Genomic DNA, 26,607 nt, shown 5'->3' on the forward strand with positions numbered 1-26,607 from the left:
CAGAACAAAATAACTTTTCTTACCCATATTAATCTCCACATTGTGTGTTTCATAGAAATTTGTTTTATTGCAGAAAAGTCCCAAGAAAAACCAACATGTTAAAAACTCAAATTTTACAGTTTCTTCTATTAAAGCTGCGTGAAGAATAGAAATTATACTTCTTTTAAGAGAAACAAACCTGCCATCCCCAAGACAGTATGTGGAGTGTGGACTGTTAGAGGTAGCTGTCACTCAAGGTCGGCTTTTCTCACTGTGAGATTCCAAGTCATTTGGAGTAAGAATGAAAGGCCAGCAGTTAAATGATTGCTACACCTGATGCATTTGCGTGTTTTCCATTATCAGAGTTTTCAGAAGGTCACCAAACAAGCAAACAACCAGCTCTCAACACATGATAAATGACTTAATGCAGGGTGATAGATATGAAACCATTTTATAATAATTAAAATGAAAATTATTGAAATTCTCTTCAAGATAAATTACTAGCAAACAGGGATTAATCTTCCTAAAGCATGTGCCATTTTTAAAAATGTCATTTCATCTATTTATAGTTTCCAGTCTTCGTGTTCCACACAGCACATCGCAGGCTGCCACTCAGAACTCGCCATGAATCTGTCTTCTGTCTCATTCAACAGTCACTTCTTTCCACAGTTCCACAGCACACATGAGCTCCTCTACATCTAAGGGTCAGTTTGTTTTATCATCTGTGCTCTTCTTCATGCTACACTTCCTGAACTACCTTACATTTCTCCCTATTTTTTGGTACCCAATCATGCTTCACTGAAAACTTCAAATGCTCCAAGTCTCTGTTTTCCCCAGTGTCTCAGTCCAGTTTACCCCATCTTTCCTCAAGGAGCTTTCAAATTTTCTAAACTGTATTCAATCTTACTAAGTAGATCAATAAAGGCACTACTTCATAGAAATGCATTGTAAGTCATGGTTAGTCGAGGTCTGTGCCTGTGTTAACGACTGGGCTTTATTGTTTAAGTAACTTGGAGAATAGGTATCGTTCATACAAAGAAGACTTTCTCCTGCTGTTAAAAATAGATGTTTTTGTCACATAGTATATCCTGATTATGGATTCTTCTCTCTGGTCCTCAAAATTCCTCCTACCTACTCTTTCTTCCAGATCCACTGCACTTTATTTTCTCATTAGAAAAGGAAAAAAAACAGATTTCTATAGGACTATCATATAAATAATATAGTATAACAATTGCTAACACATCAACATTGAACAAAACAAATAAATAGAAGGAAAAGTGTCCAAGAAGAGCCCCAGTTGTTCTCACACTCAGAAGTCCTATAAAAGCACTAACCGGGTGCAGAAGCAGGCAGGCCTTACACATGCTGCCCCAGACTCTGTGGGTTTCTTTGAATGTTAATCCTGTTGATTTAGAGGGCTGTGCTTTCCTGGAGTTCTTATCCCTTCTGGCGCTTGTACTCCTCCTGCCTCCTCTTTCCCAGGGTTTCCTGAGCCTTGGGGAGGGATTTGATGGAGACGCGGCCTCATTGAGGACTAAGTGTTCTAAGATCTCTCATTCTCTGAATAATGTCTAGCTGTGGGCCACTGTACTTGTTCCCATGAAATGCAGGAGAAAACTCTGATGATGATGCCAGTGACCTATGAGTGCAGACACTGGTTCTCAACCTGTGGGTTGTGACCCCTTTCAGATATCCTGCCTATCGGATATTTATATCGTCATTTATAAGTTTATAACTGCCAAAATTACAGTTGTGAACTGTCACCAAAAGTAATTTTATGATTGCAGGTCAACATGTGTTAAAGGGTTGCAACATTAGGATGGTTGAGAGCTATTGGTGTAGCCGAAGTTCATTAGGAGTCCTTTGCTACATTTTGGTGCTGTCTGTCTGTTCTACACCAGTGGTATTTGTTTAGATGCCTGGGTGGTCTCGTCTCAGGTTTTGGGTCAATGTAAGAGTGCTGAGTATGAGTTATATTTCATGAGATGGGCGTTATCAAATCAGATATTGGTTGGCCACTCCCACAATTTTGTGCCACCATTACACTAGCTTATTGTACAGGTAGGACACCACTGTAGATCAAAGCGTTTGTGGCTGGGTTGGTGTTTACCTTTCTCTTTCGTTACCTTGCAGCACTCTTTCCTGTGCCAAAGACACCAGCCCATAAAAGTCAAGGCTCCATGTAGGCACCAGCACAATTTCTCAGTTTTTAATGAGTTCTGTAGGTATTATCTTTAACAACAGAGCCTTGCTTTTAGTTTGTGGCGAGCATGACCAACAAATAAAATAGTTGTAATCCAATCCTGACACTGGAAACTTCATTTGGTGACAAGAAAGGGCCAGTTGAGTCTCCCCCATTATTTGGCCATTTCAGTTATGTCTCCTTCATATATGTATATATTTCAGGCAGCTTCTATTATATTGGGTTTTTAATACTACCTTTCAAATGGCCCTCAGTTTTAGCTGTCTCTCTCCATATATTCTCCTGCAGATGTTAAATGACAGAGTTTCTAAAAAGTATCTTCAATGTACTCGTAGACATACTGAGAAACAAGTTTCTGCAGTTCTGTCTAGACCGTCCCAAGAATTACATGACCTTTCTGGATCAGATCAGTTCTGCTTTTGATTTTTACATAACCATTCATACTGTTTTACATAAAGGCAGTCATAATGTAGGGTCCCACCAATTGTGTCAAGAGCTTGATTGTACACCCTTGTCAACACTTCTCTTCTGTCCTTTGTAAACAATAGCCATTCTATCCCTGGTGAGGATAGCTCATGTTTTTAATATGATTTTTGCTTAGCATTATTTATGCTGCCGACTTAATTTTTATATCATTGGTATTTGTATGTCTGTTTTCAAGAAATGTCTAAGTCATTTGCTTTTTTTTTAACCAAGTTACTTTTTCTTGATAGTTGAGTTCCTACTATGATGGGATGTTAAGCTCTTATTACCAAGCTTTTTCTTTGATGAAATCTTAGTTCTCTATTTTGACTCCATTTGTATAAGTGTCTGTGCTTGTGTTTTTAACAGTAGTGTTGTGCACATCAATGCAATCCACTTTGTGACATGCTATAGGTTTGAGTCATAGTTTTAAGTCTTTAATTCATGTTGAATTGAAATAGAAAAATGGTTTCTACGTAATAGGTAGTATGAATGCCTGGTTTTAATATTTGTTCATATAGGAATTTAATATTATTATTAAGAAGACCATTCATCAGTGTATATTTTGGGGATCATTATTGAAAACCAGATTGACTATGAAGGTATAGATTTGTGTCTGCCTCCCTGAGCCCTTGGCTCATGTGTCTGTTTATGCCAGGACCCTGCAGTTTTTATTATTGCAATTTTGCAGTATACTTGGGAGTATGTAATCTTGTGCCTTCAGTTTCTTGTATTTCTTCATGGATCCCTTTAAATATCTTCTTTGGATCTATATGAATTCCAGAATCGTGGTCTTTTGGTAAAAGATAACATTGTTGTTTGGATGAAGAGTACATTGGATCTGTAGATCGTTTTAGGATTATGGGAATTTCCCCAATATTAATATGTCTAATCTATGAATATATAATACCTTTCTATTCATTTGTATCTTTTTTATTAATCTTTTGTAGATTGTACTGTAGAACAGTTTAATATCATATAAAATAATGTCTTTTTTGTTTGTTTTACCATTATTATAATTGGGTTTGCTCACTTCATGTTTCTAGGTTGGTGTGAATATATAGTAACAGCACTGATTGTTTCTCTCTCTCTCTCTCTCTCTCTCTTTCTCTCTCTTTCTGTGTGTGTGTGTGTGTGTGTGTGTGTGTGTGTGTGTGTGTATGTGTTAGTTTTCTACCTTTTGAACTTTAATGAATGTGTTAATTAATCCAAACAATTTTTTGGTGCAGTCTAGAATTTTCTATATGCAAGATGTTATTTTCTAAGAGGAGGCAGTACAACTTCTTCCTTTTGGATTTCTTTGTTTCTTTTCCCCTGCCTGATTATTGTGGTAAGGGCTATCAGCAAGGACTGTGTTAAATGAAAGTGGTGAAGATGAATGGCTCTGACTTGCTCCATGCTTTACAGCCAATGCTTTCAACTCTCCCAGTAAGTCTGGCATGACTTGAGGGTTTATCAAATGTATCAGTGGATTATGTTGCGCTGTACTCATTCTCTGTCTCATTTATTGTGACCACTATTTTGAACCATGAATGGATGTGAACTTTTCAAGGACCTTTTCATACTGCGATGATCAGAAAGTTCTTTCTTTCATTTTGTTACTATGGCATGCCACATGGATTGATCAATGCATGATAAACTTTCCTGCCATGTGAGAAATAAACCCCTCTTAATAGTAGTAGGTGATCCTTTTAATAGACTATTGAACTCAGTCCTTTGGTGTTTGGAGGGTTTTCTGGTTATGTCCACATCAGTCATTTACTTCTCTTTCTTTCTTATACTGTTCTTGTCTAATTTCCATTCAAGTGCAATGCCATTCAGGTAAAAGGAATATGCGCGAGTTCTATCTTTAATTTTGTGAGGATTTTGAAAAGAGCTGTGCTTAGTTCTTTAAATATTTGGCATCATTTAGCAATGAAACCACCATTGCCTGAGCTTTATTCAGAGGGACATAGTTTATTACTGAGTCGATTTCATTACTCATGGTTGATCTATTCAGATTTTCTCTTTCTTCATGACTCAGTCCTTTGGGTTGCTATTTCTTAAATTCATCTCCATCGCAAGGATAAGTAATATTAAAAAAAAATTAGAGTCATAATAAGGCTAACAGACTACTGTTTCAATTCTACATTGCATAAGTAATTTTATTTACATTAGTCTACTTCTATTGAATGTTACATTAAAATTAATAGAAAATGTCTCAAAAAATAGTTAACTGTGTTTACAGGGCCTACCTTCCCTGCTATCATTTACAGACTGTCAAGTAATGTTTTCTAACATAAGCCACTACCTTGATTGTGAAGTTCTGCCTTTCAAGTTACTGTAGCTTCATTATTACACTGAAAGGTAGAGGCTGTTGGAACAACTAACAATTTTTAACATAGATATCCTTTTAAAGAATGACAAGGGTTTTGTGATTTAATTTACATTAAGACATTTAGAGCTGGCATGTTTCATATTTCAGATCATATTAGCAAAGACTAATAGGATTAGGGGCTGAAGGAGAGCCTGAGAAGGAGACCACACTAATTCAATAAAGCATTGTAATGCATTCCAGAGCACCACTACCTGCAGCTCTGTGCATTCCCCACCAGCTCATGGCCTAACTGTGAATGTCCTGGAATGAGATATGTCAGAATTCTGCAGCTCTGCTCCCATTACAGGGGTTGCTAGGGGAAGCTAAACTGGCAAGCCTGCAGGATGTGATGTCTCACAACTTCCTTTTGCAACAGGAAAGATAAAGTCATTGTAAGGAATGGGAAGTGCAGCTCAGGCACACACAGCCCCAAAGTCTGTTTGCTCTTGGGTTCAGTGGAATACTTGGAGTGCATCACAGATACAGATGGATGGCGGTGATGGTTATCATGCCAACCAGATACTCTTGTAGCACATAGAGGTCCCAGATGGGTAAGACTATTGATTAATTTTCCTCCCTAGAACTCTGCATAGAACATTCTAGTATAAAAGATAGCTAGTAAAGATGAAGTTTCCATGTTGATTCTACCTTGACTTCACTACGTCTTAGGATTCACATGTGTGGTGTCTTCAGCAATAGGGAATCACCATCAAGACCTGGAGGATAGCTAAGAACAAGGGTGATGGTCTCTCATGTTCTTAGGGAAGCTCTATAGCACCCCACAGGCCAACACTCAAAACTAAATTACCATTACCTGGCACTGGACTTTTCATATGATAACCTGTGGTGTCAGGGAGAAACAATGTCTCCCCGGTAGCTCCACCTTGAACTCTTTTTTAAAGATCTTTAGCTTTATCTTTCTTTCCATAGACTCTCCTGTCTATACTTCCCTTTCACCCTCTATCTCATGTAATTCTTCCTGTGTCCTTATTCTTAGTCCCCCTATATATTTGCTGCATTCTATCCCCAATTTCATGTGAAGCCCCTTCACTGATTTCCTAACCTCTTGAACCGGACAGTTTTAACACATATATCTGAAGATTCAAGCTAGCATCTACATGTGAGAGAGAATAAGCAGGGTTTGTCTTCCTAGATCCAGTGTGATTCACTCATCATGATTATTTCTACCTCCGTCCATTTACCTGTGAATTGCATAGCTGCATTTTTCCTCATAGCAGAACAGGGTTTCATTGTATAAGCGGACTACCTTCAGTGTTCATCTGTGAGCCGATGGATATCTAGACTCTTTCTGTTTCCTGGCTGTTATAAATGAAGTAACAGTGACCATGAATGAGCAAGTGTCTCTGAGGGTGGAGAATCCTTTAGGAATATGCCAAGGAGTGGTCAAGGTGCGTTATACTGTGTCATATCTCTTTCTAGCTTTTGAGCCACCTCTACACTGATTTCCACAGTGGATCCATGACTTTGCACTAGATCGACACTGAATAAGTATTCTTTCCTCTGATTCCATGCCAGCATTTACTGCTACTGTCTGTCTCAGCTAAACTGCCCAGGGTAATATGAAATCTCAAACTACATTTAATTTTCCCTTCTCTCACCACTATGGATATTAACCGTTTAAAATATATTTATCATTCATTTTCCTCTTCTTTTGAGAATTCTTTGTTCAGTTTCATTAACCAATTTTAAATTAGATTATTTCTTTCCTTGGTGTTTAGTTTTTGGGGAAGTTCTGAGTGTATATTCTTTATTTAGTCTATTCTAGATACTATCTTTCAGATGTAGAGCTGTCAAAGATTTTTTTTCCTATTCTTCAGACTTCCTACTCAATGAACTTATCATGTCTTTTACTATAAAGAAGCTTTTTAATCTCATGCAATTCTGTTTCTCAATTGTTGATCCAAATGCTGGTGATACTAGGGTCCTGTATAAAAAATTCTTTTACTATGCCTATAAATTTCCTGCTCTTTTAACAGATTCAGGATATCAGGTTAGGTTGGATCCATTGGAGCAGAGTTTTATACTGCATTAGAGACATATCTAATTTCGTCCTTCTACATTTAGCTCGCCAATTTTACTGGCACCATTTGTTAGACAGTTGGCTCTTGTCCAACATATATTTTTTATTTTATTTGTCAAAATCATCTGGCAGTATGGCCCTGAGATACAACTGGGTCTGCAATTCTGTTTAGTTGATTGATATATTTGTTTTTTATGTCAGTTACCATGCTGTTTGCAATGACACTTCTGTAATATAACACGATGTCAGGGATTTTGATAACTCCTATAAGATTATTGTCATTTACAATTGTTTTGACTAACCTGAGCCTTTGCTAGTTCATGTGAGTTTTAAAATTATTTTTTTCAGTTTTGATGAATAATTGTTTTAAAATGTTGATGTTGAAACTATTGAACCTATAGGTTACAATCGGTACAATAAAAATGTTTTCATAATATTAATGTGACCAACCCATGAATATTAGTGATCTCTCCATCTGCTGTTATTTTCTTTAACTTTTAAAATGTAATTAAATTATTTATTGAAAATAATTTTATGCAATATATTCTGATTATAGTCTCCCTCCCTCCACTTGTTACAGTTCCTCTCCGCCTCCGCATCCTTCCAAGTCCACATCCTTTCTTGCTTTCCCTCGTTACAAAGCAAACAGAAATCTAAATCAGACAAAACAAACAAATGAACAGAAAAACCAAGAGCTAAAGAGAAAACACCAAAACCAAAAAATCTATGTGTATATGAAGAGGCAAACACATTAGCAAAAAGAAGTTCCATGAAAACACAAAATGTGAAGACATATAAACAAAAAGCATATAGAGTAAAACTCAAAAATATGACAAATTCTTATGGGAAGAAAAAACTTCAAAAATACCATTTTGTGTTGACCATTCACTGCTGGACATGGCACCTGGCCTTAACGGAGGTTTGTATGCCCAGTAAGACTCCATTGGAGAAAACTAATGTTTCCTTCACAAGTATTACCAATTGAAGATAGCTTCTGAGTTAGGGAAATGGGATTACATCTCCTTCCTCTTTCAGCCCTGGGTCCCCAGAGCTGTACTTTCACTGTGCAAGCTGCCTTAGTCTATATGGCTTCCTATGAGCCTTGTTTCTTTCATGTTCTCCATTCGCTTTGTCTCTTAAAATCTTTCTGCCTCTTCTTCCACGGGATTCTGTGAGCTGTGTGGGGAGGGAAGTGATGGAGACATCTCATCCAGGACTGAGTCCTCCAAGGTCCCATACTCTCTGTACATTGTCAGGCTAAGGGTCGCTATATCTGTTTCCATCTTCTATAGGAGGAAGCTTCAATGACGGCTGAGTGAGATACTGATCTATGGTTATAGCAGAATGATTTAAGGGTCATTTTGTTGCTGTCTCTTTAGAATAACCACAGTCCTGTTCTATCTAGTCCCCACTTGCCCAGGGTCTGCATGACCCACTGCACATAGTCCTGTGCCCTAAGGCCTTTGCCCACCCAAGAAGGACATATAGACCAGTAGCCAGGTTAAATTTCTAACCCCTTAGAGGGTCATGTCCATCATCACCTGGAATTCCTCCTTATGCAAATGACTCACTCCCAAGACTCTGGCTCAGGCCAGTGATGTATACTTAATCCAATAGCCCTACTCACCCCTCCTACCCCCACCAATGGCTTAAATAGACTTTGTTCTCCTGATTAAAATGAGTTGTCTCACTGAATATTCCTCCACAGAGTCTGTTCTCTTGCTAAGCTCACTACTATCTAAGGACATTGAGCTCCCAGGTGTCCTCAGTATCCACTTCTTGCGCTCATGGGCTGTCACATTGCTACGGATAGCAGGACATGGAGCCTGAACAGCAATTTAATTTTGTGGGGACTACGGTGGATGGTATTATTCTTCTGATTTGTTCTTAGTATGTTTACTCTTGGTAAATAGAAAGGCTACTGATTTTTGTGTGTTAATTTTGTATCCTACCTCTTTGCTGAATGTGTTTATTAGTTTTGGGGGGTTTGGGTAGAGTGTTTAGCTTATTTTATGTATAGAAATACATCATCTGCAAATAAGGCTACTTTGACTTTTTCCTTTTCTATTTTTATTACCTTTATTTGCTTCTTTTGTCTTATTATTGTAGTCAAGACCTCAAGTGATTATATTGAACGTTAGTGGAGGGAGTGGACACCCTTATACTTCCTGATTTTAGTGGAAATGCTCTGGATGTTTCTTCATTTATGAAAATGGTGATTATACACTTTTTGTATATCACTTTCATTACGTTGAGATATACCCCACATGTCTCCAGACTGTCCACAACTTCTACCATGAAGGGATGTTAGATTTTGTCAAAGACCTCTCTGTATTTAATGAGACCATTTCATTTTCTTTTGATTCTATTTATGTTTTGGGTTATACTTATTAATTTGTAGGTTGTAGGTTGATCTATCCATAAATCTGCAGGACAGTTGTGACAGATTGGTATATAACTTTTAAGAACTGACTTATAAAGAAATCCTTTTATTCAATAAATGAACAACTTCAGGCTAAGTGATATCCTACCTTTTCACTTATAGGACTTCACAAAATACTCAGCCATAGTGAACTTTTAATACATAGTCATTTCATTCGACTGCATATCAGATTTCTGTGGGAATATCAGTTTTTAAGATCAATGATAACATATATTGGCTATCAAATTATTGCAATATGCAAGTTTCATTGTTTTCTTTTTTATGTTGGGTCTCATAAGGAGACTCACTCATATCCACTTGAACCTGCCCATTACCAAGTGCACATGCATACTGGCTGCAAGCATTCTTGGTATAACAAGCTAATCAGTTCCTTGCATTCTGCTTCCTAAACCACAATGAATCCTATTATAGTGACTAATGACTGCAGACTTCAAACAGCCTGCATCTTTGAGATGCCACTAGTAAAGAAAGTGATGGGAAGTCTTTGATGTTATCAGATGTGATGGAAAGTACTCATTTGTATTTGTGTAAATCCCACAGCCCTCCCCCAACCCCCTAAATAACCTGAAACCAATTTCAAGTTCCCAAAAGCTCTTCAAAGCAGTCTTCCTCGGAAGTAATGCTGATGGCATTCACATTTCAAGGTTTGTCTCTTGCATCTCGGGACTTCAAGAAGATCCAAAATTTCGCTTTCAAAGAGAAAATACATTACTTACTTTTGCACAAATCACTAGGCTGTTATTTGATGAGCAAAATGTCACAGGTAATAAAATTACCTACAACAATGAAAAAAATTATATCTAACTATGCAGCTGAGAGCCCGAGTAATGAGGAAGATTCTAGGGAATCCAGAGCTCTAAGACCCATGCTACAGTCCTTTCTTATTCTATCATTGACCAAATATTGGAATGTAAAGGGTGTGGGCCCTGTGGCCAAGTAACTGTACACAAGTGTAATTAGCCCATGCACTCCTGAATGGGGCGTCTGTGAAGCCGTAGACAGCCCTCCATGTGTGCTGGACTCCAATGCCCACAGGAAGCCTGGGTCACATAATTCAGAACATTCATACTCTGCATAGCTCCTGTAGCAGGAGGGTCGGTCTGTGGCTTCTTAAAACGTTTCAGGTTTGTGGTTACTAGAAACATTCATGAACCTATTCACTCTTAAGGATACACTGGACCCGGTAAAGTTCCACCAGCATTTAATTAGGTTTCCAGTAATTACCTCAAGTAAACGGGAGGGGAATGAAACCTGAGGTTATCATCTCAGGACACAAAATATTTGTATGTGGTTTTAATATCCGTAGCCCATTTGTTTCTGCTCTGCATTTTAGAAAGAGCCATTAGAGTTAGAAGAAAATACACACTGCTGGTTTATCAGCCACTGGTAATTTCTGGGAATTTCCTGCAACAACTTTAGAGGAAGAGTTTTATTTCCAGTAACTGGACTTCCACATAAAGAGGGCATGTTTTAGCAAGAAAGCAGGCAAAAGCAGTAAATGCTGGAAAGTACTGAGAAAAAAAAGGTGAAGCTTGGGAAAGGAAGATGGGTTTCTTTATTTGACAAAGCTTACGAGATGATAATGAGAAAAACTGAAGCAAGTTTGGAAAAATGGGACCTGCAGAGGACCCAAGAAATATAAGGGACAGCTCTGAGTTTGCTCTGAAGACGGCTCTATTAGACATCGATGAGTGTAATTCTTGGTGTCCTTTTCACAGCAGGCCTGTGAAGGGTTCAACTATGCCATTTACCTGGAGTTAACTTTTAAGCTGGCCATTACAAAAATGCAAAATAATTAATAATCTTGAAACTTTGAAATAACATTTGATTATAAACATCTGACCACAGAGTTTTCCGTTCAGGATCTTGTCCTGCCCTGGATATGTGATACACGCTTTCCTAGGCTTCAGTATGATTCAGTTTTCAGGAGATCTAAGGGCCTATGACTCAAACTCCATAAGTTCTTGATAGAAAATACTGCTCATTCCTCCATGGGATGGAAGCTATCTCTGTTGGGTGCCTATGGATGTCTCTGACATCTCTGAAATTATTTAAATACATCTTAGGTGTTGGGAAATATTTGGGAATACTCCTTTCCAGGTCTCCAGAAGCTATACCTTTTCTTGTCACCTCTAATAAAATTATCTTTATACATCATAACACTTTGTAGCTGATTAAGCTCTGAACACACACACACATACACATACACACACACACACACATACACACACAAACGTATAGATATTGCTTATCTCAAATATATATTCAATCGTCCTCTGTCCAAGCCATCTACTTTAAAACATCCCAGGCTATACGTGGTTTTCTGAAAGAAATACAAATTATTAAGTATTATGTAAAAGAATTCTCCAACATAGCAAACACCACTACTCAGCAGGCTTGTTACAGCCCTACCAAAACTTGCTGGCCCCATCTCTATCCTATTGGTTGAGTCTGGAATGCGGTCTGAGCTTTTCCCATAAGTCTTCAACTGATGCCAAAGAAGCCTTTCTAGGAGACACAATTTGAGAACTGTTAGAAAACAAATGGTCAAACTGAACTCTTTCTTGTCTCTACTTTTATTTCAAAGCATTGCTCTGGGGCCAGTGTCCAGTGGCCTTTTCATTCCCAAACACATCATTCTTTATTAATCCATTTTATAAGTTGAATACCTCTCTCCACATAATATAAACAAGTTACTCCTTCTTATGAGATCTTTCTTAGGAGTCGAATATCCCTTGTCATTTACTCTTATCTCATACATTTCTTTATAGAATTGAACATAAGTATTCGACATTAATAAGTTAATATGTTTATATAAGCCTTCTTAACCATATATATGATTGGATATGAATAATTCATTAAAGTTGAATAAATAAACTATTTTATTCATTTGAACTCCATGAGTATCAAATATAGTATATTTAGCATAACTGCCATTTAATAGAGTATCAATGGCTAATGATTGGATTGGTGGATATAAATTTAGTAAACAAAGGCAATTCATTCCATTATTCTTACTGTGTCCATACTTGGCTCAGATCAAATTCCCTTGCTCTCTCCTGGTGTTCTGCTATTGCTGTCAGTGAACACTCCATTCTGAAAATGTGTCCATTCAATCTCTATGTGCACTGACAGTTCCTCTCATATATCACTCAGTTAATCTCTCCTGATCATTGCAAAGAGAAACATTGTAGAATGAACCTCTGAAATCACCTTACCACCTCATATAAATATCATTGAAATTGAATCCCAGATTCTTGGTTCAATTTTTGTTAGTCAAGATAAAAGAACTGAAATTATTTCAACAAAACACTTTATTGGGATTTCACTTACAATTACAGAGAAATGTGAGCTTCTAAATGATTATACAAAAAAAAAAAACCCTTTTCAAATTTGTATATTATTGGTTAATTGAAGCTATAATTTATTTCAATAAAATGGTTTGCTATTATATTTTAAACACATATGTTAGAGTGGTTTTTAAATTATCACTGATTTATAGGTTTAGGTTATTTTATTTTACTTTATTTATTTTTTGTGCGTTCGAATTACTAGGAAGACTGTTTTGTGAAAAGTTGTTTCCAGTATCTGGACATCTTAGCCATAACCTATATAGATAAAATAGAATCTTTAGGAAACATGGGAGCGAAAATGATACCATCGCCTGGTAAGAAATGAATATTATAGAACTAGATAGGAGGAAATGTGATTGTGTGGGGTTATAGATGCATTCCACTTCAGATAGATGTTAAAGACTCGAAATAGCAAATAAAAGAATCCAATGTGAAGAACATCACTGGAGTCCTCAGAAGGTGACAGGTGAGAGGCAATATCTAGATGGTGACCAAGGGCATCAGTGGGATGCCTAGGGGGATGCGGCTGCATTATGTTTCCTTTGTGCGAGCTTTCTCCTGACTTGAACCTTTGTTTCTCTCCTCAGGTCTCATTGTGAGAGAAGTGAGCATTGAGATTTCACGCCAGCAGGTGGAGGAACTGTTCGGGCCTGAAGATTACTGGTGCCAGTGTGTGGCCTGGAGTTCAGCAGGCACTACAAAGAGTCGGAAGGCATACGTGCGCATTGCGTGTGAGTCCCTGCACCTGGAGACTCCTGGGTACAACACGGATGGGTGTAGGAAGGCCTAGGAATCTCTGGTCCTGAGTCAGGGTTCTAACTCAAAAGAACGCCCCCAGGGTGTTGTATTTGAACCACAGTTTCTCAGGAATCACATTCTTGTTTTTTGGTTTTGTTGTTGTTGTTGTTTTGTTTTTTAATGTATTTTAGATCTGGTAGCAATCAGACTATGGGAGAATCAAGTGTTGTCTTTTGTTCTGTTGTTTGTTTGTTTGTTTGTTTAGTTTTATCTTTTTCATTGATTCTAGCTTGTTAAAATAATATTGAGCAGTGTTTCTGTGGGAACTAGAAGTCTCCTAGGCCAAGAGTCTCTACTAATGCTAAAGCTTTATTAGTGCATCGGAACACAGTCCGGAAGTGTTAACTGCCAACACATTACAGCTCAGAAATGGGAGAAAGAACCTCTCAAACCGTGATAACTTGGTAAATGGAAAGATGTGTTAGACAGTTACGGAGATTGCCTTATGAAACTTCTTAGGCTCAGTCATGTGCTAATCAGGAGGAATGGACTCTTCTCTTCACAGAGCCCTTCTCGACATGGAACCCTTTCCTCAGGAGCAGTGTGAAGGCTGATTACACCAGAATATGTAGTGTCATATCACATTCCACATTGATACTCTCTAACAGATGGTGTGACCACTGAAATTTACATCTTCTTTGCTGAACTCTTTGTCTGTATGTCAGATGTCAATATTCCGTTCATGTGTCAGAACATCTCGTCCATCCTGACTGATGTCACCCCTGATACATGCTCACTCTGGCTCCTTTTGCGCCTGATCTGATCTGTCTTGCTTCCCAGGGACCCGGAGTCTTCCTGTCCTCCAGTCAGTGTTCTGTGCACTCAGTGCAGTCTTCCTGAAACATAGGCCTCATCTCCTCTCACTTCTACCCCCACTTCACGGTAGCAGGGACTTGACACATGAATCCAAAATTCTGCATCAAAACACCAGGGAATAGGTGGCCTAAAAATCAGAAATTTCCTTTGTTGTACTTTTGAAGGCTAGACGTTCCAGTTGCAGATGTCAGTGGGTTGGCTTTCTCCTGAGGCCTCTCTGCATCTTGCAGACAGCTGCCTTCTTACGGAGTCCCTGAAGGGCTCAAGGGATCCTTCCTGGTGTCTCTTTGTGCGTCTGCATTTCTTTTTTCTTAGAAGACACAAGTCGGGTTGGATTGTTACCCATCCAGACAGGCTTATCTTAAATTAATCACCTCTTTAAAGGCCTCATTTTCCAAATGCCATCACATTCTAAGCATTGAAAGTAATTACTCAGTGTCTGAACTGGGGACAGAGATGTGACTTAGTATATAACACCCACCTGTCTATCTTCCTCACTAGAGCCTTGAGCTCTGAACACTAGGGATCTCTCAATGTAAGTCACACTGGACCTGAACTCTTTCACTTCCTTCACCCTTCAAAGCTAATTCGTGCCTGCTTGTTTCAGCTATTTACCTTTGGGATTTTTAAAAGTTAATTTCCTCAGTAAATATCTATCAAGATTTTTTTTGTCCTTAGACAGCTTTATACTTTGAGAGCAATCTGGTGAGACTAGATAAACTCTAGATAAAGCAAGGATTGAAGCAGGTAGGGAGATAGGATATGTGCTGTGGATAAACTGAACAGGCCTGGAAGATGCTGCGCTTGAGAGAAAGGTCAGGGGAGGTCTGCTGTGAAGCCGAGCTCCTATTCCCTGCTAACCTTGAAAGCACGGAGCAGGAAGAAGTGCAGCAGACTCCTATAAACACTTGAGATTCCCAGATGAGGAGAGGAAGGTACGGCCTGGGAGTCAGGAGAAAATGGGAGGGTGGAGAATTAGGACATGGGGAGTTTGGTGTGATTTGGAATTCTGGCAGAAACCCGTGTCACATCTGTGCACTGAATCATTGAGTGCAAGCTAACAAGAAACCCATCTCACCTGCTCTTACAGAGTCCCTGACTCCACACCAGTCAGAAGCAATGCCGAAGGCAAAAATAAAAGTTAAGTGGCTGCTCTTTGGGCTTTTGTGAGGCTGACATAGAAGGCGGTAGGAATGAGAGCTCTTTTGATGTGGATGTGAAAGGAAGAGAGAAACTTTTCATTCAAAAGAGATGAAACGTTCAATGGCTTTTTATCCCTTCCCTGTCCCTATTTCCAGCTCAGTTTGCCTGTTCTAATGGGTCTGTTTTCATTTGCTGTGATTTTTGTGTTTCACCTCAGTGTGATCCTTTCAGTGAAGAATTCTCTTTTACACAACCTTGTATCTTCAGGGCTTAGACCTATGCCTAGGATATACTATGTGTTTAGTAAATGTGTCTGAATGAATCTCCTGATGAAGAATTCTCTGTGAAGCTTGTATAAATGCCATAGATGAATATCCCTCTCTGAATATAGCTAGAGGTTTATGTGGTGCCCTAAGTACATTGCCCATTTAGTCTCTGCAATGTGGGATACACTGAAAGGGTAACTATTGACGACTGCTCTTGGGAGCAACATACCAAATCGTTACAGATGTTAGGTGGAGGGTTGAATCAATGCTTGGGCATGGGGAGAAACTGAGCTGCTGGCAATACCACAGGAGTGCCTGGAGCTGGGGTGGCCCTTGGGGAAAAGGCAACAATGGGCTTCTGTCTGGCCACATTGACTGGTCAAAAGATACTTCCTACTCCCACCAGCTAATAACGCAGGCTGAAACAGCTTCTCTTGGAGAGCAGTTTCCAAAAGGGAGAGAGGATTTCATTGCCAGCACTTCCAACAGGTGGGTTCAGGCTTGAGACCCTGCTGGAACAGCCCCATGCTCTCCACATAAGTTTAAAATTAATTGCAAAACTCGCTTTGAACTACAATAGAAAGAGAAGTGTGACGTAAGTTAGGTTTTTCCTACTCTTCTACATACCCATGAGTATCAACACAGTAAATACTTAAAGTGCAGCCTACACTCTATACCAAATTAATCCACAGATAGGCTTAAAGGCTGCAGAGTCCCACACAATGTGCTCTTATGTATAGCTTTCCTTTTTAAAGAAAAGATTGTGTTTCCAATTTTATATAGAAAGGTGTAGACAGGAATCTTTATTTTCTATTTTAAAATTATATATGCATGTAAAAACCTGTCTAGTTTTTTGCTATATTTTTCTAAACGTCTTTCCCGAACTCCTTGTTTTTAAGGAGTTTGACATTTTCAAACAATCAGAGAACAACCTTTTCCCGGGCACCTCTTCCCTGTGGTGGTAATTCTCAGAAGAGGTGTGCCAATGACTTCGTAATTGAAGCCACACACATGCGGCCAAGGCATCCCATCTCACTCATGACTGTTTACTCAGACAGATACAGATCGTGATGAACCTGAGGGCAAGAGCTTTACTCTCCCTCTGGCGAGGGTGCCCCCTAACAAGCCGACCTCCCACATTCAGCCCAGTGGTTGTGGATTTCGGTGTCTTCCACACACCAAATGAGTCCTGTGTTTTGAGCGGTGAGACTTGACGATGGCCTTCTCATAAATAGCAACTCCAGTTGATATGTGTCATGGGTGAACATAACGACAAGACAGAAGTTAAATCCGTGTGATCAGTGTACTCCACCCTGATGGTACGTACTCCCACACCGCCATGATCCTTTCATTTAAGCTGTTTTCAGGAAGGTAGACAGAGGGATTAATGAATTAGTGATGTTTATGATCAATCACTTATACATCCAAGTTCTATCAAAATAGAAAATTATTCAGTGACACAATCTGAGCATAGGAAAAAATAGAAAATTTGAAGTAAACATTTAGCAAGAAATTAACTAAGAATATACCTTCCCCAATCAAACTCCTTAATTTCTGCTAGAGGTATCAGCTTTTGCTGGATGGACAGTCTCTTTCCTGCAAAGGGTCCTGCCTCAGCAACCATCTTTAGGAGAGAAGGGCTTGGTTCCCAAGTGCTTCTACTTTAAAGCCAAATTGAGAATCCCAAACGTTTTGGGAAAGAGGGAATCTGTTGAGCAGCTCTGTCCAGGGAAGACTTGAAGTTGATATTCTAGTCATTGTAGAAGCTACCGCCCTGGTGCTTGTTCTTTGCTCTCATGTCTGAGGAAGGGAGCAACGTGGACAAAGTTAAAAGCATTTGCCTCCAGACCCGGCTGTATTATATACAAATCCCCATCCCATCACTGACAAATGAGACATTGGTCAGGTTACTTAACCTCTCTGAGCCTTAATTTTATGAACCATGAAATGAAAATGATAGGGCTATTTTGAGATTAAAGGAGATAAATTTTCTAAGCATGTGACAGGCTGGCAGGACAGAGATCATGTGCTCACTGAGTGATGGCAGGTGTTCAGGCTACCAGCTACCACAGTTCCGGGGGCTCTGTACATTTGTTTGAAGATTTACACATACTAAGCAAACTGTGAGAGTGAAATATCACTCCCTGTGTGTCTGTCCAGGCTGTCAATCCAGAAGACCGAAATTGTCTCCTGATTCATACACCATGGGGCCATAATTTCCCCCGTGCCTGAGGATAAGACTGAGAGCCACATGGTAACTGCTCTCCTACAAATCTTGGGTGACAGTGGGATGTGAATGCGTAGAGAATCCATCTTCCTGCAAGTGTCAGGACAGTTCCCTGATATTCCTCTTGAATCACATGTACTAACCTGTAAGTCACCGTAGTCTCACAGAGGCTGCTGACAACAGACAGGCATCAGACAGTTCTTGGAAAGAACTACGGAGAGCCAAGGTGACATTCCAGCCCTCCTCCCACAGCTCACTTGGCCTTATCCATGTGATGAGAACTGTCTTTTGAGCCGCCTGGAAGCTTGCATCAACCTCGCTCACATTGTGAGTTCATAGTATTTAGCACACTGTCTAGGATGGCTGTGCCTAATAGAAGTGTGATGCCGGCTACTTCTGTCACTCTAGTTTACAAAAGCCTTTCTAGTTTCTAGTGTCTAAGTAAACATAGGCAGATGAAATTACCTTTAGTAGTATATTGTGTAGAGTTTCAATATAGAATATCAGAAAGCACATGTCAATGAAATACTTAAGAACTTTTAATAATAGTCTTTGGAATTGGTTCAGTGCCTCTCAATTAAGATGACATTCGGGTCATGTGTGCTCCAGAGCCCCAGAAGTCTAGTGAGAACACATAGTCTGTAAAGTGGTCACAATGACATTACAGGAGGTGCTACCGAAGCACTGCATAGGGATTAGCTGTTTGGTCATTTCATGGACTCTGTGATAAGTGAGATTATTACCCATACTTTATAGGTAAAGGCAATCAAAAGATGAGACCACAAAGTTCTGCCTGAGATCCTGCAGCAGTGTGTGGAGAAGCATGCCAATCCTGGAGCCAATGCTGTGCGTTAGCCAACGCACTGAGAAAAAATAAGGGAGAGATGATGGCGTTTTGTTTTCCCCTCTCTTGGTTTTGGTTTTGGGTTGTGGTTAGGGGGAAGTTCACAAGATTCTCTTTTCCGTCTGATGAATTATTTATTTACAGTATGAAAGTGTGAAGGGTTCATGCCTTCCTGTATCTCTCCTCTTTGCACGGTGTCTATAACTACACCCATTTCTTTGTTCATTCAAGGCAATAGCCTCATTCTACAGATAGACAATTTACAAAAGTCTTCCCTTCCCTTCCCAAATCTTCTTCCCCTTATCTACCACCAGTCCCCTCCTTCTTTCTGTTACTGAAATTGCCTCTAAAGGTGGGTCTGTCAGGACCCCAGCTCTGTCATCTCTTAAGAACATATTTTTCTTCATAGCATTTTGATTCTTTGTCACTTTTCTTCTTCATGTTCATTATCTTCCCTAGAAAAATATAAGCCCCAAAGTTCATGGACATTTAGCTTTGGTGTTACAACCCCAGTGCCTACTACTAGTTCTTCACTTGTATGTGGTTGTGGGAAACAAATGAAGATGACAAATAAGTGAAATGAAATTGAAGACGCAGGGCGAATGGATGGTACAATCCTTGTTTTCATCCATTTGTTAAAACCAGTTTCTTTTCTAAGGACTTCAAGGACATCTCTAGGAAAGGATTGCTCCCGTGCTTCCTCACAAATTTCCATAAGCAAAACACACCCTCCTTTGATATTTTGCTGCTTCCTACAGCACTTAGGGTATCTAGTACCCATTTCTTGATGTATTATATGCTCATAGCTTACCTCATGACCCCCTTACACTCAGATCCATGTAGACAAACTTGTTATATTGCTCAACGATGAAGAAAATTTTCCTGGGGATCAACACTGTCACAAAGGAATGCATATATTTGCTGTTCTGTGTCGAGATATCCCTAGATAAAGATACATCTAATATCATGAGTTAATATGTTGGCTTATATGTGCATGAAAATCATATCTTTAGAGTCTTTCCTGCTATTCCTCAATTTCCTACTTGGTTGCAATACTCTGCATAAGAAAATCCTTAAACAACTTAACCAAATAATGTATTTCTTTAACTAGGCATTCTTAATGACATGGGCCATACCATGAACGTAATAGCTTACTACTGAATTTCTTGGTAGAACAGAGCCGATTTGTCAATACCAGAATAAATAGCTTATTCACAAATGATCATTTCTGAGGTTTTGGGCCCAGTCCTTCAGGCAACCCTTAAGCCACAAGTGCCTGTTGTAAATGACAGAGTCCATATTTTGATTTCAAATGATTAACTACATAGTTTAGACATTGGGATGGAGTTTTAACAAAGTACTCTTTTGTTTTATTTAGATCTCAATAGCTTATATAGCCATAAACAGTTCACTATGGTTTTTATGATAAGATTAAAAGCTAGACCCCATGGCTGGATGCATTTACCCAAATATGTGTGCTTTTGTCTATGGGCAAAACCACTCAAGTTTCATGAAGTCTCACAAACTCATGGACATTTACAACCCACCCTTCTTATTAGAGGTACACAAGTAACTGACCAAATGCTATCTCGTACAGTTACGTTCTGGGAAAGGTCATCCACCCCTATGTTATAGGTACAGTATGTAACCCGCCAGACTGAAAATTGACAGTAAAGTGTATTTTATGCCGTAGGGAAGTGTATGGCTTAAATGCTTACTTGCCAGCGTATCGTCTGTAAGCATTGCGTTGCTTTTGTACCTGCAAAGAAAGCCTTAAAGCTTTGGAACGCCAGGTTCTCCATCCATAAAGTTGGCAAGGTTCTTATTACTTATCCCTAAGACATACCTTAAAAATATTGAGATGACGTCTAATCATTTTTCCTGAACCTAAAGGTGCAGTGTGAATATAAAGTGTGCTTTTCACGGCACCTGCTCTTCCCCTACTTTGTAATGACTGTCGTTTGGACATCTAATTCTAAAATGTTTTTTCCCCTAAAAGACCCTTTAGCAAGACTACAAGAATACCAATGTATTTTTGTCCTGTAAATGCCCCAAAGTCAGTAAATAAGAAAAATTGCCATGATAGCATATCTTTACTTCAGGGACTGTGTTCACTTGAGATTCTTAAGTCGAAATGATCTGGGTACAAAGAAGGAAAGCAATCCTTGGTACATTAAAGACATGGTCAGCATGCCCTCCTGCTTAAGGATGCTGGCTTGACTCCTGTCCTCAGGTATGAATTGTGATGCTGTGGAAGTTTCCATGGTCAGTTCTTAGGAAGGGCAAAGAACTTTAGCTCTTAAATGAGGAAAATGAGGTTATCAAGAATTAAATTTATGAAGAAAATAGTCAAAATCTATTAACATTCCCCATCCCTCTTATTTTTCCCCAAATGCCTTCTACTGCACACTTCAAGTAGACAAAGTTCAATGTAAAATATACCTCAATACAGATTGATTTAAAAAAATGATCTGTCCCAACCAATTCTATCTGTAATGTCACCCGCTGAAGACATTTTTGTGTCAAAAGTAATTTTTTTGGCAAACTTATTTTCCATTTATTTATTTACTTACTTATTTGCTTATTTATTTGTTATTGAATATTTTATGTGTTTACACATGTTATCCCCTTTTACCCCTATCCAATCCCCCTCCCTCCTCATTCTGCTTCTATGAAGATGCCCCCACTCCCACCCACTCCCTCCCACCTCCCTGCCCTGGCATTCCCTTACAGTGGGGTTTTGAGCCTTTACAGGACCAAGGGTTTCTCCTCCTATTGATGCCAGACAATGCCATCCTCTGCTACATATGCAGCTGAAGTCATGGGTCCCTCCATGTGTACTCATTCGTTGGTGGTTTAGTCCCTGGGAGCTCTAGGTTGGGGGGGTCTGGTTGGTTGATATTGTTGTTTTTCTATGATTTTGCAAACTCTTTCAGCTCCTTCAGTCCTTTCTCTTAACTCCTCCATTACTGTCCCTGTGCTCAGTCAGATGCTTAGCTACAAGCATCCTCATCTGTATCGGTAAGGCTCTGGCAGAGCCTCTCAGGAGACATCTGTATCAAGCTCCTGTCAGCAAGCACTTCTTGGCATCAACAGTAGTGACTGGGTTTGGTGGCTGCATATGGGATGGATCCTCAGTTGGGGCAGTCTCTTTTCTTCAGTCTCTGTTCCACTCTTTTTCCTTGTATTTCCTCCTATGTGTATTTTGTTCTCCCTTCTAAGAAGGACTGAAGCATCCACATTTTGGTTTTCTTTCTTCTTGAGCTCCACATGATCTGTGAATTGTTTCTTGGGTATTCCAAGCTTTGGGGCTATTACCTGCATATCATGTGTTTTCTTTTGAGACTGGGTTACCTCACTCAGGACGATATTTTCTAGTTCAACCCATTTGCCTAAGACTTTCATGAAGTCATTGTTTTTAATAGCTGAGTAGTATTCCATTGTGTACATGTACCACATTTTCTGTATCCATTCCTCTGTTGAAGGATATCTGGGTTCTTTCCAGCTTCTGGCTGTTATAAATAAGGCTGCTATGAACATAGTGGAGCATGTGTCCTTGTTATATGTTGGATCATCTTTAAAGTGTATGCCTAGGAGTGAAATAACTTTTGGAAACCAACACCAATGCATTCTTACTCTGTTCATGTGTTCTGGCCACTGCTCTATCCCAGGAACCATCTGAGGCAGTCCCTGTCATTGTGTGCATTCTATCAATAATAAAATGGAGATGTGGAAACATGAAGAAAGTTGACTGACTGTTTTGATAGCTATGGAACTTAAGGAGAGCCTTTCCACTGTAATCTGCCTTACTGCATATACTTACACTCACAGGAAGCAACTGATAACCCTTGTAGCATTTGTGAGCAGTTTGTTCAGATGGTGGGTGGCTCTTTCTTATACTTTACAATATTTTTAAAGGAAAGGCAAGAGAGAAAAGATGAAAACTCTTTTTAAAATATTATATTCTCTATATTTTAAATTATAAGCAATATGTTGCTTAATATAGTGTTTTATCAATAAAAAAAATCCCAGATCAGATTATCTGTTTCTGTGAGACAAAGCCATGGGAAACTTCAGACACTCAGACATTAAATCAGGAATATTTCACTATTAATAAGTGGCCGAAGCTCTGAAGATTAATCTAACTCTCTCCAAATATGCCCAGTTGCTTGGTTCTCAGCACTTATATTCTGTTAACTGTCAAATTTTATAATTTAAGAATAAATTCTACTCTACTGTGACAAGATAATTAGCCCCTTCCATCATCATTGGAAGACAGGTACATTTTTTGCCTTTTAAACTAAAAGTATTAATGTCTAATGTGACCACGGAATTTTATTTGATAAAGAAGCACTTTGAAAATACAGTGAAACAATTTATTTTTAATCAAAAGTACCTCCAGTGCCTCTGGCCATTGCACTTGTAAAAGGAATTGAGAAATCATTTAAAAGTTCGAAACTGTGAAGCACAATAGAGCTACTGTGTTTGCTTAATGTGGGAGCAGACCTCCATCAAAAGTGTTGACGATGGCCTGCAACACATCCCTGCCACATGCGTGTCTCTTAAGTACAGGGTTTACATAAATCTAGAGCCATTCAGTCAAAACAAGCTTGGTTCAAAAGGCAGGAAGCTTAATCCTAATTGAAGCTTAGCCTCTTGGTAAGAGGTAATGAGTAAATGGCGTGCCAATGACTCCGCACACTCTGTAGCTACAGCGACTAAAGAGTGCAAGACATGATCAGGTAAGAGACGACATCCAAGAAGACATTTTTAATGAACCTGAACCAACCTAGGAACTTTATTATTATTGCCTTATGCAATCTTCACAGCCACTCTGCAGTAACTACTATGACTGTTAACACTTTTTGCATAAAGAATGAAAATCCTAGAAATCTATCCCATTGCCAATCACTGTCAAACCTCCATCAGGCAGACCAAGGATTCACGTCAACAACCACTGTAGTGGGGTTAAATGGTATCCTAGGGGGCTACTCCTCACCCCCAGAAAAGAATTGAACCATGATCTTGAAGTTGTAAATTTTGCACAGTGATCTTTGTAGATGTGATGATGGGCTCCATGTTGGAGGTTATCCATAGAAAGAGTGAGTCAGGGGGAGGTTGGACATAAATGAACATTTAGATTCCAAAGGATAGAAAAGAGAGATGTAGCCATAAGTCAAGGAATACCAGCAGCTACCAACGCCTGTTACAAAGCCATAACCACTACTTCAAAATCTCTGGAAGAATTGCAAGCCTGCTGATTCCTTCATAGTGACCGTTCCATTAACACCATTTCCAGTCTCAGCCATCTAGAGCTGTCTGATGGGCTCATGCCAATAGGGAAGGGCTACACCCAGCATGCAATTCCTGTCCCAAATCCACATGTGGAGTTGGCCTACTCTGAGCAAATGTAAGTTGGAGCAAGTAAATTAACCTCTCAAGATTTCAGATATACAATTCACAAGGTCATTAGACTAGACTGAGAGTTGAAATGTTTACAGCATAAGAGAAATCGTCCCCCAGTCCTTCACCAAAGGAGGCTTTGAGATTATGTTGAGGCATTTAATTGAACTCCATATTTTCTGAAGAGCTTCTGAGGAAAATGCACCATGCTTAAGAGTATATTCAACCACAGAACATTTTCAGATTTTAAATAAATGTAGAGCTGGGTCTGAAGGTGCAAATCTATGATTCCCGCTACTTGCCAGGTTGAGGAAGAACAATGTCAACTTGTAGAGTAGGCTGGGCTACAGAAGGCATTCAGAGACAGGCTGGGCAAGCTAATGAGACTCTTTATCAAAATATCAAGAAATTTAAAACGGTTGGAGATGGTCATATCTTTAGAGTAATATATATATATATATATATATGTATATATGAGGTTCTAGGCTCAGTACTAGAAAAACAATAGTATCCAACATGTTGGTGATGTTGTATCTATCTCACTGTAAAATGGTCTGACTGGTGTGCTTCCCCCTCTCCTTAGGTCAGGAAACTTTATGCTGTGAACTGCAGGGTGGAGATAGAAGCATTGCCTTCTGACTAAAATCTAAAATCTGCTACTTAGGTTTGGCCTGTGGGCATCCTAAGTTGAGAAGGCTACCGAGCATACATTCAGATTCCATAGAAAGGGATAATTGATTAGTTATGGACATTGGAACTGTAAGGGAAAGCAGTGATACCAAATATCTGCCATTCCTACTCTTAAGGAAGAGAGAGATCCTGATTGATCATGACAGCTTCCTGCTCTGCCTGAAAGAGCTTCAGGCTTCTGGACATAGCCATCAGAGCAATTAATGATGTTCATTTGGCAAAGTATTTGGGGACATTTATATTGTATGTGGTCATCAAGAATTGCAGGAATGACAACTTATCTTTTCAGTCGTCTGAAACTCATTTTCCTAACTCCAGTTTTAATAGTCTACATCTATTTAAAATGTCACTATCTTCTGAACTTCATACATTTATTGCCTAACACTTTTTCTGAAAGTAGGTTAGAGAATATACATTAATAATTATGAAATACTAATTAAAAAGTTAGGCAATTAATCTTTATAAAATCAGCCTACCTTCAAAGATACCTTGGCCAGTTTTCTTATTTCTGTGTCTAAAACTCAAAAGCAGGACACCTATGGGGAGAAGTCTTGGGTTTTCTTCAAGACAGGAGGGAGGGGATGAGAAGCATTAATATTCACAAGTTCCAAAATTGAATTTCTTAGACCAATGATCTCAAAGAAACAGTTCACAGGTCACATAGGGCTTATCAATTATAGTATTTAACCCCTTAAAACATTGCCCCACTAACACATTTGAATGACACTTTAAGTATATGACCACAGGGTAAGCACATACTATACAAAATCCACATTCCAAACTTGTATTGGCAATTAAATTTAGAGTTGTGGCCCCCAGAGCTTGTATTCTTTCAGTTTGTATGGAGCAGATCTGAGCAGCAAGAGAAAAGACATGTTTGTTTTGTTTTTTCTTTTCCTACTCAAATCTGTTAAAATTTAGATGGAAAAAAAAGTGGCCCAGGTGAGTGGCGAGTTTCAAGAAGAACTGATGCCTACTGTTCTCCTATTTGTGTTACTACATGGTCCTTATAGATATGGAAGTTTCAAGTTCTGTGTGAGACAATGTCAGTTATTAGCCAGTAGAGAAGGAGAGCATTCTGCTGATTCTGTGGAATTGCCAAAAAGCACTCATTTTCAAATAAACTGGATAGAGCCACAATTCAAGATCATGTCTCCCTCATTATCCACAGTTTTCCATGATGCCTGTGGTATTTACCGGTGTGCTGCATATATCATGGCAGACCAATGATCTGATTATCAATCCATGGTTCTCAAATTTTAGTAGTTTGGCCACAGCCTGTGGGGTTTGTGAGAACCAGATTCCCAGGGTCTAACCTGAAAGTCAAATTTTATCAGTCATATCTTGAAATCCTTGGGGTTCACCTTGTGAACTTCACATCAGTCATTAGAGATTATAACTGCCATTTTTCTTATCAGTTATATTTGAGTAAGAGTGACAGTGTCAAATGTCGATATGCTATGATAATTTTTTTAATAACACAGGGAAAGAAGAGGTATGGGGTTAATGGTGCATGGGCTCTATAATCCTATATGCTAATATGACATTACACATTTTATAGATAGGTTCCCCTCCAGCTTCTG

The 26,607-nt window shown here is 39.1% G+C and overlaps 1 protein-coding gene across 2 annotated transcripts in view; it reads left to right on the forward strand.

Annotated features, from left to right (window-relative positions):
• Unc5c (unc-5 netrin receptor C) overlaps window positions 1–26,607 on the forward strand; it is a 352,164-nt gene that overhangs the window by 218,143 nt on the left and 107,414 nt on the right. For both annotated transcript variants that reach the window (XM_032897248.1, XM_032897249.1), the window contains exon 3: window positions 13,425–13,568. In XM_032897248.1, coding sequence (XP_032753139.1) covers window positions 13,425–13,568 — 144 coding nt within the window. The remainder of the gene's footprint in view (window positions 1–13,424; window positions 13,569–26,607) is intronic.

The sequence above is a fragment of the Rattus rattus genome, chromosome 3 (genome assembly GCF_011064425.1).
Source record: "Rattus rattus isolate New Zealand chromosome 3, Rrattus_CSIRO_v1, whole genome shotgun sequence".
Classification (NCBI taxonomy): Eukaryota; Metazoa; Chordata; class Mammalia; order Rodentia; family Muridae; genus Rattus; species Rattus rattus.